The following is a 14,224-nucleotide window of genomic DNA, read 5'->3' as shown; positions in this document are numbered from 1 at the left end:
TCTATAATTATCAGCATAAATTCACAATTGTCCGAAACAGCTGGTCAATTTCTATGTCAATGAATTCATCAGAGGCAATCAAGTTTAAAATGATAATCGAGCGAAGACTGTTTTGAGCTGAAATGGAAGCACGCGTCGTCGTTAGCTCTAGTAGTAACGCGACGCTCACGCCGGTACCACGTCAATGGCTCGCCGCAAGCCATTGTGATTCACTTAAATCGAATATCGAAAACAGAGTACTTACTAAATTTTATTTTTTGTTTTTCAAACGTATATAATATTTAGTGTTAGTTTGGTTGATGCTAGCCAGTGTCTCTACAACATCGTTTAATTAATTAAAGTCTTTAACTAATTGTTCAAACAACACCAGGTTTATGAATACATATGAATATCAAAGTGCAAAATGTCCATATTAGTTGAAAAAATCTTAGTGACAAGAGCAAAACTAGTAATAGCAAATATGGTGTCGAGCGGTATTTATGGTCATATTCTTGATCGTGAACAAAATCTATTTATTGTGTGTGATCGGATCAACTAAGTGTTATGTTACATGGACTAGGCTCTTAAATCTTCCATTCAACTGTATAGAAATAACCTCGACTATAAATTACTGCAAGTAAAATCACACAGAGTATTCGCAATTTTTCAAGAGAACAAAATAAATCGTAAAGAGTTCTGTTGAATGCTTGATAAATACTGAGAGGAAAATTGCTGGCTGAAATATTTAAAGCACGAACTGAGTCTAAATGCTATCACGAAGGTAAAATATGTTTAACAAGAATAGCTAAGTGGAATAGTAAAATTGTTTGAATAAAAACTAAAAAGCTTTCGACGAATACAAAAAATATTTTGTTATTCCGAGGCCTTCATAGCAGAGGGAATACCAAGTGAATATTATGATTGCATAACAGATATAAATTGTTGTAATTCAAAGTAGGCTCGTCATGAGTAATGCGCTATGTGACATCAATTGTAAACAACAGATTCTAATAAATCATACTCTATAAAGTATCCTCAGATTTGTAAAACATCTCTCGTGATAATACTCTACGAAAAACTTTGGCAAATATTATAAAATGTAGGATGTGCGAAATTTTTATAACCTTCTGTTGTTCGTCCGATAAATTCAACAATAGACAAATTAAAGCTTACTTTTTTGTTAGAGAAGACTTGATTTAGCATAAACATGTTAATATACGTGTTGTAGGTGAGTTAAAGGACATTTACGCACTATTGATTTGCAATAGACCAGCCTTCGATCTTCCTTTCCGTATCATTTTTCCTCTAATTTACTCCATTTGTACTTTTACAGAGTTTTTACGTAAATTATGGAACTTTATACGTTTTATTATTAGCTCTTTAATGGCCAATATTTGCATGCTGTTTGTGCATACATATCTTTTTTAGTGGACGTTAAAAACTGCTGAACGTGTCATTGCAAAGAATAGAGGATAATCACAGATGTTTCCGGTTGATTTGCATTCAATACTACAATAGTACGTCGATAATAGTTTCTCAAGTGAAATCGATCTTACAATTATACCGATGACTGATACCAACATCTATTCTATTCTTTTTAAACTTGCGATTTCCCATAAAGTTTGTATCCTTCTCGACTAATTTGAAAGCTGCTAATATGGTGACCATTGATTTCGTTAATTCGCCTTGCAGACGCATTCTGACATCATCTTCAAAATCAGTTTCAATTTGTGCATCGTGAATTGTCACACTCATGCAAAATTTTTAGTCGCGAAAATGATCACACTAATCTTAGGTACATAATAATATATGTAAAGATGGATGGAAGAAAATATCCGTACATTTCTATAAATACTAATGTATTTGATAAATGAACTTCTGCAAGCGAGCCCTGACAGCGTCTATCAACTTCGAAGCGTCTGGAATACGAAAATAGCTGACGGATAATGTCGCCTTGCTATTTTTCCACCGTGGTGACATCAACCTGAGAACCGTGGTAATTTTTAACGATTGGGACAGATGCTCAAGTTCTCAAACCAAAATGTATGTCAAGGTCCCGCAAAATTCTTTCTTCGAAACTTTTAATTAGGTCTCTCCAAACAAGAGGGGCTCAGTCGCACAGATTGAGATTCTTTTTACACTTCATATAACATCCTTCGAGTGTGACTGAGGCGGTTGTTTGACCTTAGATTATTTCGGAAACAGATCCCCCAGCCAGGTTGGTTCACGTAAATATTTGTTTAGGCTGAACCAAATATAGGAAGCAATAAGATCCACTAATGTTTACTTTGGAAATTTTAGTAAATTTGCGCCTGATTGATGATTTAGACGTAGAATATAAGTGGAAATATTTCACTGTCTACATAAATCCTGCAGATTGACGTCGCCTGTCGTTAACACTTCTTAGCTTGATAGAAATATCGATAAGTCAGTTTCGTAACTAATTTCCTTTGCAAACAAACTTTACTTGATTGATCAGTTAATCAATGTTGTCATCGTTTTGCATTTGATTTGAATCCCAAATTGTTAAAATTATACTCCATTCTACTTTTAGACATCTTGGTGATATATTTATTCCAAGAAGCGTTATTACTTTGAAGGAATTATGATGACAATCAGCTAGATCGCTGGCTATTTAGTATTTTGATATAAACATGGTGTAACGACGCCATCAGGCTACGTTTAATCTAATGGTTTCGGTAGTTTCGGCTCTGTCGCGATAACGTCAACCACTGTAAATAGCATTAGCCTGTAGTTTGTCAACTTTAGCAGAACAGGCTTAAATGTAACCGCTGTGACGTAAGCGCCGATGTAGATTATCTGGCCTTAGATAAAATTAAATAACTTTAGCTCACCTAATGACGTTAGTCACACTATATTTTGATTTTGACTATGTACTCTACATAGTAAGCACTAATCACTACATTCCGCAGGTATCCTTCCATTACTGCTTGCTGAAACCAGCTATAAATTTTTACATCTGCCTCTTGTTTACATTTATCTAAACAGCCTCTACCTGTCTTAAAAACGTTTACATGTTCAAATCTGATTTACATATTTACTGCTTGGGTATCAGACCATTTGTTATATTGTTATCGTTATTTTTCGAATTCAAATCTGTGAGTAATATGATTATTTTTAGATGTTTTAAAATAACATCTTTTTAGACAAATCATTGATGGTACGATTTATTCAATCTATTTTTCCTCTTTCGTGTGTGTGGTCTTTGTTTATCAATGTCGAAGAAGTTTTGCATTGAGATTTTCAAATTGATTGAATTCTCAATAAACGGCTCATTTATTAAGACTATCTATACTTATCTATACTCATATCATAAAGCTGAAGAGTTTGTTTGTTTAAACGTGCTAATCTTAGGAACTACTGGTCAGATTTGAAAAATTCTTTCAGTGTTAGATAGTCCATTTATCGAGGAAGGTCATAGGCTATATATACGTATATCATCACGCTACGACGAATAGGAGCACAGTACCAGTAAAAAATGTTACAAAAACGGGGAGAATTTTGACCCATTCTCTCTTATGTGACACAAGCGAAGTTGCGCGGGTCAGCTAGTTCTCAATAAACGGCTAATTTATTCAGAGTATGAGAAATACGTATCAAGATGTAATTACTTACGCACTATGTATTTAGTTAAAAGATCTTTAACATGGCGTTATTTATCATTTACTCAAGCTTCTAAGATTGATGACATTAGTTTACGGCCAAGAATGTTTTGAATTAATTTATTTAGCTGTCAGTCCAACGTTCATAAAGTTTTATACATATTAGTATGTTTTGAGATGTGCAAAATTTAATATCTAAATGAAATCAAGGCATTTGCTATTTTATTCGGAAAATGGGAGGTTAAAAGTATGCGTGGTTGTTTGTGAGTCCAGTCGTAAGTTTCATTCAAATATTACTCATAATATAATGTAATAATTATATCAATGTATTCATAACTGTAATAGTAAACAGTCGCTCCACATAGTAGAGATAATGGGCAATTAAGATGAAGATGTGTATTAAAAATATTTATTGATATAAAGTTTAATGTGGCTGAACGTTTTGGGCTTTCATCCAAATCAAAGAAACAGGTCTAGGTCAACTTTTGTAGTTATACAAGATTATTATCGTTACATATCTATGTTCTGAGTACTAGGTACAAACAAACATACTACGTAATTATCATCTACTACGAAAACAAACTGATGTAGTGACAGATATAAATTCAACGATATATTTAGATTTTTTTTCGGAAAATTTCTCAGAATATGTCAGGTAAAAATATTTTTGACTAATTTAAAAGCCATTTAAAATCTTGGCACCGGCACAGTCTTCAGCCAAAATATTTTTTCCATCCCATGTCCATTTAAATTTAAAATATGTTTCTCATCCCATCACTCATATCTAAATGTCTTTAAATATCGCTTCAAGAAAATATGTTCGTAATTTTTCATTTAAATATTTGTATGTACTACTAAGCACTGCAGTAATTCATACGATACAATGATGTCATGGCCCAAAATCCAACGTCGAATTCTACCACTGTTGCATTGACCTTATCTGTACTTAGAAAGGCGTGATTAGTTGAAAGACCTTTACGAAAATATATCACCTACGCGTAGCAACCGGTGTAATGTTACTTGAGCATTCTCATTCACTCTCTTGCTCAACATTTGACTATTCAAGTGTTAATGAGCAGACAGACAATGAGTGAGTGGTAGTGGCAAGTGTTAATACCAGATGCTCGAACATATGTACTAACATGTAGTTGTCAATCCATGCCATGATAACTTGTTGTGATTAATTGCAAACGAAATTAATGTTATACCAACAGACACTTTTTATTCTCTACACGTTCTGTAGACATATTGGGCTCTCTTACATACAATTACGTTAAATAGCAACCGTTAATTTTATTCATTCATTGTAATAGAGGCATTGAATTCAAATGATGGATGCATAGTTTAAAGAAAGACAATCTACTTTTAACCAATAATTAAAATTCAAGACCTTAATTAAACTTGACGTGTTTCTCTTGTACCGATAAAATACTAAATATTCAAGGAGCCAATAAATTAAACGAAATTTTACTGCATACGGCCTCGCTTGAGGCGTTCTGTTGGAGGTATCAATTTGACTTTTATACTTGAACTATGCTCACTAATCTGCACCATTAATCGTGTTTAATGAAAACCAATTAAAACATAGCAGCGTCGGACAGCGCGTATCATGTAGTACTTATTATTTCACTCTGCGACTCACAAGTCATTGAGCGGTTGACTCACACTCTGACTGGCTTGCTTCAAACTCGGACAATCAATCGTCACCATATATTATACAGCAGTGATTGACATAATACGTCATTAAAGTAGTAGGTGTATCACTGTCGAGTAGTGTAGAGACACTCACTGGCTAGCACGAATATTACACTACGACGCGACGTCTTATTCAAAAAGTACATTGAGTACATGAACAGTTTATCTTTCCGTTGATAGGTTTATTGATAACACCTCAACACCTGTTACCTTATATTGCTCAGTTTTATTAAAAGTACCGCAATAGACAGTTTAAAACATTCGATAAGTACGATGTGGATTATTATGAAGTAGTATTTGGAGTTCAGTGATAAAGTGACATAAATAGTGGACAAAATGGCGCAAACTCACACGAAACAGTGTCAAATGGACCATAACTATAAGTTGGAGAAGAAGTATTTGGAAATGAAACGTTTAGTGCTTGAGAAAACGGAGGAATTGAAGAGGAGAGATAAGATAATCGCTCTTTTGGAAAATGAGATTGATGAAAAGGATACTACTATAAGGTATCTAAAGAATGAAATTGATAAGTTTCGACAGGTAGTAAAGCCATTGACGAGACAATTGATAGACAGCCGCAGGAATGGCATAGAAGAAGAAGAATGTTTCGTGATGAAGACACCTGGTATTGAGAATACTAGAGTCTATCACGTCGGTGAACCAAGATTGAAGAGAACTGCGATATCAGCAGAACCTTTATCCTCGTTGACACAGGATTACGAGATGAAACTCGTGAAAATACCCAAGAGTCATAAGTAAGTAGCATAGAGACGATATTTTGTAAACATTGCAACTGCATCTTAAGTCGTTAAAAACTGCAATATGAGTTCAATTGATGAGCTCAGATATCAATTGATGATTGCGGTGCGTTTATAAACCCTGGGTGGTCTGGTAGCCTCGATGTGCCTTGATGACATTTGAATTGACAAAACATACTAATCCTGCTTAACATGATGTTGTGTGTAAATGCTCATATACTTCATAATAGAGTTTTGAAATCAAGGTGATAGTAATCTAAATGATACAATTAAAATAATTACCCGCAATCTTAATCTGATGCGTGATTGCAACTTTTAAACGGATAATCAGACAAGAATAAAAATATATTGTCACGTCTCTTAGTTCTTTTAAGAGATAGATCAAATAACATTGTTGCCATATGAATACTAATAGTACTCACGATTTCTTTTGTAAATAAATTGTTTATATTTTATATTAGGAGCTTCAACAGTCACGAATAAAGACTTGACGTTTGATCCACGTTTGTTTCTTCATCATCCTTGGGATTGTGCTGACAGCTCTAATTTATCTTACTCTAGCAATCGACCGTGACTTTGCATCGTGAAGCCGTGAACGCTTTTAGCTTTAAGATTTTTAAAGAGATTGTGTGCTCATCTATACTATCTATACTTATATTATAAAGCTGAAGAGTTTGTTTGTTTGAACGCGCGAATCAGGCGCTCAGGAACTACTGGTCCGATTTGAAAAATTCTTTCAGTGTTAGATAGCCTATTTATCGAGGAAGGCTATAGGCTATATATTATCACGCTACGACCAATAGAAGCAGAGCACCAGTAAAAAATGTTACAAAAACGGGGAAAATTTTAAGCTATTCTCTCCTCTCTTCTGTGGCGCAAGAGAAGTTGCGCGGGTCAGCTAGTAATATATAAACACTGACATATTACTATACTCGTACTTATTATATTGTTGTATTTCAAAAGCTTGTATTGTTACTATTATCTCTACAGTTACACGTATTTTCTTCTAAATAGTTTCTTACGGTTGTTGTATTATTAACTGTCACATGAGCATACATCGAGTCTCAATTGAACTTAGCATGCGACCTGCACGTGCCAAGACTATGAATACTGAAACTAAAATTCTGAAACGACGCTCGTTAAATTAGCCATAAAATATAATTTCAGCATGTAGTGTTCATGTACACGTTCTGAACCATCGTTTGAGATAATCATAGGATGTATGGTAGAGACACATTCGAAGATAACTAAAAATAATAACTTAATATCCGATTCTTAAAATGTGTTCAATATTTTTTACTATTTATCTTCTAAATATTTACAATATTTTTTACTACACTTATATACTTTAAAATATTATAAAAGGAAATATTAGTATGTTAGTAAATTTGTTAAAAAGTAGCTTAAACAATACTGGACCGTTTTAAAAAAATCTGCCACCATTTAATTGACAATGTTATTATTTTGACTTATCAGTCAAAATTAAAGCAATTAAAACTAATCAGTATTAATAAAAAAAAAAAAAAATCTACGTCGGTGCCGGGGCGGTTTTTAAATAAAAACTTCTAAAATTATTTGCTTATATTTGAAAGAGCTTCCACATATTAGTGGCAATAAATACAAGTCATCAATAAATCACTCAAGGTAGTGATTGAATTTCTTCTGAGCGCAGGCATCTAAGGCTTTGCTGCGAGGTCGACATGTGTTGGCTAGTGTGCCTTCGGTGATCCCATTTGGTATAATTACGTTCGAACTTTATGTGACAAGTGTCCTCGCCGACGGCTCCGCACTCCGTCACGACCTGCCTGCCGTTTTGTGACTTAAATTTATGACCTGCCTTAGAATTCGGGTATTCAATTAGACTAGCTAAGTGTTTTTCTAGAAATATTGCTAATTGGCTTGAACTGATAAATGTTTAAGGTTGATTTGCACTATGAAATATTTAATAGGTCGATGTATGCTTTTTTATATTCTACTAGAGTTTCAGGGGTTGTATTAGTTTTAGGGACATATCTGTGTTACGTGACCTTATTTACACGTCTTCTTCTTCGTACTTTCGTATTGAGTAAACTGAACTCACGAGACCGTTACTTAAAAATCATAAAAAAAATATTTTAGCGTTTAAAATACGCCTTATAGGCATCGTTCATTGAGTTTCGCTTCGTTATCATTGAAATCTGTTATTATCAATTGAAGTGTTAAGTAGCTGTACTCAGGAAAATAATTAATTACGATACGTCGCAATCGCAAGTGGTCAAATAAATCTAGACACTGGTGCACTTTATACCTACGTAGGTAATAAGATATGAAACTTGATAAAAACCTAGATAACGTTTTAGATAACGGCTATAAATAAAACATTCGTGTCGCTATTTATAGATTATATATTTCCTGGTTTTAGGTTAATATTACGCAGTCCTTTATGTAATATGAGTGACTTAAAATGATAAGTTCTGAGTCAGAATTATTGTGTATTTTATCAATATATTGATGGTACAAATGACAGACTCGAACATCGACTGTTATAGAAGTCACATATTTTTTTTACATATTGATTTAGCGGTCCAAATAATAACGATGGCAATGATCTTTATCCCGGCTTAATTTAGTTTTGTTATTTAATTTTGTAAACTACGTTATTCTGCAGGTATACGCTTACAATGTTAAGTTACTTTCTAAATTAATGTTTACCTCAATTAATAAAATTAGTACAAGTTAAAGCACAAATACATATTTTACTCCTTAGACATAGACAATTTATTTAGTTGACAATATCTTGGTAAGTGGACAATTTACTTTGTCTATTACTTTCCTGTATACAAGCCATAAACAATGATTATCCACGTCCTTCCTGTCTCTGGACATAAACATTAGTTTCATCATAGACAACTTGCTCTAGGTTTATGCCTTATGACTCTAAATTACGGTAATAATTTAAAGGCTGTTGTTATTATGGTTGATAGAGCATTTATTGATATATCCTTGCGGATAATGACTTGTGTATTGTGCAGTTTCTTAACTAAAGATAGATTGTTATCTCTGATATTGTCGCTAACATTGTTACTCAACGTTGTTGTCATTCCGCAGAAGACAATCTTTATTTCTTTAATACCACTTTTTCGCTGTAGTAAAGTGGTTTATGAAACCATTTCGAGAAAATAAGTTATGACACCGTTAAAAGAATTTGACAAATTGATAAAAAAATATCAGTCCAATACCCTACTCAGTAATCCCGGTGTGGATAGAAAACCAACAAAAAATTGTAAAAACTAACTCAGCAATTTCACTTTTCGGCTGTTGATAACTTTTTTTTATTTTGATTTCAGTTCACGAGAGCTGATAAAGGGAGCCATCTTGGACAATGACTTCATGAAGAATCTTGAAATGACGCAGATCCGCGAGATCGTGGACTGCATGTATCCAGTTGAATATGCAGCCGGCAGTCTAATCATCAAAGAAGGAGATGTCGGAAGCATTGTATATGTTATGGAGGGTAAGTTTTATTATAACTATGCAGCGGCATCTCTTGTCTAGTAGATAAACGTGCTTATTTTGTCACCGTGCGTCTCAGCTACAATGCCATCTATTGTCCAATAGTTAAACTATGTCAAACGCTCTGTACATACGTAATGTCTTTAATCGTCAATAGATGGCGTACTATTAAATTGCTTCTACTCAATACTAGATGTCACTAGTAAATAGTTGTTTCTACTTGACGAGAGATGGCGCTTACTTTTTGTCATTTGACTATCGTCGATTTTTATCATAGACCATCATATTTTTTTCTGACAAAATAGTGATTAACTCAGTTTAAGGCTAAACAAATGTTGACCTGCAAATTTATGAATTTAGGTTGTTCTTCGTCACTTCTGAAGAAGTTCCTACCATATTGCTTAATGAGTATAATTATGACAGAATTTTTTCATACATTTTATGCTATTCTATATATCAGAAAGATGTTCCGAAAGCCGTTTTAGGGCATCAAAGAAATTTTCGCGGGTACCTAATAAAATAATTACATTTATTAGAATAAATGTAATCATATTATCTAGGATAAACATATTGACTGTAAAGATTATAGAAGCTAAGCAGGTTAACCCACTTATATGGCAGGTAGCCCTAAATTATCCTCTGCTTACAAACACACATATCCCTGCATCCGGCGTGTGCTGCAACAACTATATCTCACTGATGTTTATTTGCCCACAAACCTAGTCATATTTGTAATACCTACTTCTAAACTCAAGTGGATACTTTCCCTAAGCGCCGCTCGAGAAAGCGGAAAAGCAGCTGCGTGTTGCTCGCGACTTTTCCTGACTACTCTTAACATTTATACCTACTATCTACATAAACTAGATTTTCCTTGACTTTCCTGACACACATGGAAGTACTGAATACTAAATAGTCCAAGTGTTATGGAAAATACTTTGTCAACTTCTCTTGCTGGTGGTACAAAGAGTTTCATTACCCAGTGGCTAAGTAAAGTAAAGAATATCAAACAAATTAATAAAAATATACCTAATTTATAGAAGGCACTTTCTTGTTTTAGGAAATAAATGAATTTCAAAATATAAAGGAAATATACAGCTTTCAAATAGGTCACTTGGATGTGTTCATAGCATTAGATATTCAAATCTACGATCTATTATATTCTAATCGTCAAATAACATTTAATAGAATAATAACTTTAATTTATTAGATGGTATTAAAATAACAGGATCTTGGCAAAACTAGTTACTGACATACTAGCGACCTTGCTTGCTCTGATTTACACAATTAAATAATAAATTATTGTTACGTAGCTCGTAGCCTCGAGTTTTGGCCACATTTAGGTAACTGGCATGTACTTGCACTCAAAACTGTTTATAATGTATTTAATTAAAGTGTGTTACGGTATTATGTAATTTAATACCAGTAATGATTACATGAAGTGTATTTATAGGTACACTTTCTATTTCCCCATTATAATATAATGTTAGGGTACTTAATATGGAACTATTTCAGTCTTTATGGTCAAGTGATATAATTGTTATTGGCCGAGGTTGATGTAACACGTAATGATCCTAATAAATAGTACACTAGCTAATAGTAAACTAGCTCTACCGCTTTACAGTAAATAAAGAAATTTAATATTATTGGACAACTCACACACGGTAATTTGTTTCAAAACTAAGCAGAGCTTGTACTATGGTAACCAAATAACTGATAAAAATACTCATATACTTTTAAACACTACATAATAAAGATGAATTTCCAACCAGGCAGTACTTGTTCTTGTGCTCATCACACAAAAAATTGTCCCGGGTGAGATTCGAACTCGTCTCGCTACAGTTATTACGGCGAAGTGAACACGACAACCACTGCACCAAACGTATTCAAGAAAAATGAATGCAATTAGTTGAAAGTAATAAATACTAATGACTTCTTGCCTTTACAAATTATACAAAGCAAAATCGTCAAGCTAATTTGTTATATAATATCGATTGTGTTGTGGAAACTTAATATAACGTATTTAATAGAACTCTGAGGTTGACATCCGACCTGACCCGACCTGTGACACGTAACACATCACGTATACGAATTAACATAACCTCCAATAGTTATTGATTGTAAGGTGTATGATTTTATATTCAAAAGGCTTTTGCCTTTGATTCATCCGGTTTGTGACTTAGGACAGAGTTTTCATACAAATTTCATCCCCTGTTTTACCTTTTTGGGGGTAGAATAGATCAAAATTCTTTTTTAGCGAATGCCTACGTCATAACATCTACTTGCATGCCAAATTTCAGCCCGATCCGTCCAGTGATTTGGGCTGTGCGTTGATAGATCCCTATGTCAGTCACCTATGAGTTTAGATAATAAGAGTAATAGCGAAGAGAAAATCCCTGAAAACTTATCTAAATATGTTGAAATGAAAATCTTTTGCTTAGATTTTCCGCTATTCGTCTGGTTTGTTTTCTTGGACAGTCGGTGTCATGAAACTCTATGAGCGCATTCTTTTATTGACATTTTATTAGTCACAAAGTAAAATCCCAAGACCTTTTGAGCCGGTTCCGAGAAAATAATTCTTAATAGCATACCTACAATAATTATACGAGTATGTAGAGAACAATGTAGAGTGATTTACACACACGCATATAAGGACAACTCTATTGAAAAATCACTCTACCAAGTACTTTAATTGTCACCTAATTCAGGTATCTATGTATATCATACTACCGTATCCGAGCGGCTTTGCTCGTGCAAATTTATTTTTTAAACTACTTTCTTCGTATGTTCTCTCAACAAAAACCTTTACTGTGCGATTGAAATAAAATTCAATAATAATCATCCGGATTGGTTCAGCCGTTATTGAAATTTGTGCTAAGGAACATATAGCGATTCATCTTTATATATAAGAAGATATTTTATACGAATGTGGAGTATAAAATTGTGCATTCACATTCTTAGCACCATTGCCTACATGTCATGGTTATTTAGTTTTACGGGTTCATGAATGTGGCACAAAACGTACAATCAGTAGCAAAACGCATCGATACTGAAACCAGACACGCAACTACATGAATAATTAGAAAAATACGGTTACCAAGTTGCCATGTAGAGAGCGTACGACTATACACGCAAATCTATGCTAATATTATAAAGCTGAAGAGTTTGTTTGTTTGTTTGTTTGTTTGAACGCGCAAATCTCAGAAACTACTGATCCGACTTGAACATTTTTTTTAGTGTTACAGAGCCCATTTATCGAGGAATGCTATAGGCTATATATCATCACGCTGCCAATAGGAGCAGAAAGTTTTGTCCCATTCTTATATGTGACGCAAGCGAAGTCTCGCGAGTTAGCTAGTGTAATATATATTTAGAAAGAAAAACCACAAGAATTGTGTTTGTGGTGAGCTCATCTCGGTTCTATATTTGTCAGTAATATTAAAATTTTCATGTCATATATGTGATATGTCACTCTTGAGGTAAACATCTCAATTGATGCGATTTCCTTGCCATTGTTATATTTGACATAAATGCAATTAATACGATACCTTACGCTTGCTTCTACCAGATTCGTTTCACAAATATATACGTACCTATTCAAAATTGGTTTGAAAGTTATACTTTATCCGTTTTTTTAATTATTTATACGTTTAAATTGTTGTAGAGAATGCATAGAAAAATTATATTGATTCTGAAAGTCTGTCCTCGTGCACGGCTTTTATAGTTCCCTCATTTGATATGAATCATGTTGTGATTCCGTTGCAATGAGCAATCATCCCTACAATAGGTGTAAGTGTAGTAACTCTGTCTGTCTGTCTGTCTGTCTGTTACTCAATCACGCCTATACTGCTGAACCATTTTGCATGAAATTTGGTATGGAGATATTTTCATACCCGAGAAAGGACATCTGCTACTTTTTTACCCCGGGAAAATGACGTATTTCCATGGGAAAATTCAGGCGGCGGACGAAGTCGCGGGTAAAGGCTAGTATATCATATAATTATTGCGTTTTGTAATATTTCTCACATATAATTGAATTACAAATACCTATTTTTCTTGATTTAATAAATACATTTAATTGTTGTTGTATGTCGAAACACAAGATAATCCATTGATCAGCACTCAATCAATTTCCGCGCGCGATTAATGTCACTGTATACGTAATAGTTTAGCAACTTTTTATTAGTTTTATACAACGAGACTTTATTACAACATTGACATTGTTATTATATTTTATTGCTAATAGGAATCTTTCAATGCTTTAAAAAGGTGACTTGGGAAATAAAATTAAATGCATTGTTGTAAAAGACGGCAAAAATGTTGAGGTATATATGTTACTGTAAAAGCCCGAACTGTGGTAAATCCTAAGATTTTCCGGTAAAACCTAAGATTTACCAACTCTCAATGGTAAAAGTCCGAACGTTCTTTTATTTCGAACTTTTACCACCATTTAATTGGCAAATCTTAGGATTTACATAATGACACGGTAAAAGTTGATAAAGTCATATTGTAATGTGTTTGAGCCGTAATATAATGATATTGCTAGGGATATAATTATATGCCGTAACATAATTAAAATGAGAGTTTGAAGATGTCGCCGGAGCCCCGCTTCGCGGGGCTCCTCCTTCTGGGTGGTTTAAAAAAAAATAACCACGAAGGCTGAGGTGGGAGCTTCGCTTC

The 14,224-nt window shown here is 33.8% G+C and overlaps 1 protein-coding gene across 3 annotated transcripts in view; it reads left to right on the top strand.

Moving 5' to 3' along the window:
* The window catches only part of for (cGMP-dependent protein kinase for), a 122,389-nt gene that overhangs the window by 70,193 nt on the left and 37,972 nt on the right, over positions 1 to 14,224 (top strand). For 2 of the 3 annotated variants that reach the window (XM_076124174.1, XM_076124175.1), the window contains exon 3: positions 9,382 to 9,548. In XM_076124174.1, coding sequence (XP_075980289.1) covers positions 9,382 to 9,548 — 167 coding nt within the window. Of the gene's footprint in view, positions 1 to 165; positions 237 to 5,477; positions 6,053 to 9,381; positions 9,549 to 14,224 lie in introns of those variants that run through there. The other variant, XM_076124176.1, reaches the window with a different exon arrangement.

The sequence above is a fragment of the Anticarsia gemmatalis genome, chromosome 16 (assembly GCF_050436995.1).
Source record: "Anticarsia gemmatalis isolate Benzon Research Colony breed Stoneville strain chromosome 16, ilAntGemm2 primary, whole genome shotgun sequence".
Taxonomy (NCBI): Eukaryota; Metazoa; Arthropoda; class Insecta; order Lepidoptera; family Erebidae; genus Anticarsia; species Anticarsia gemmatalis.
This window is presented reverse-complemented; position numbering and strand designations above follow the sequence as displayed.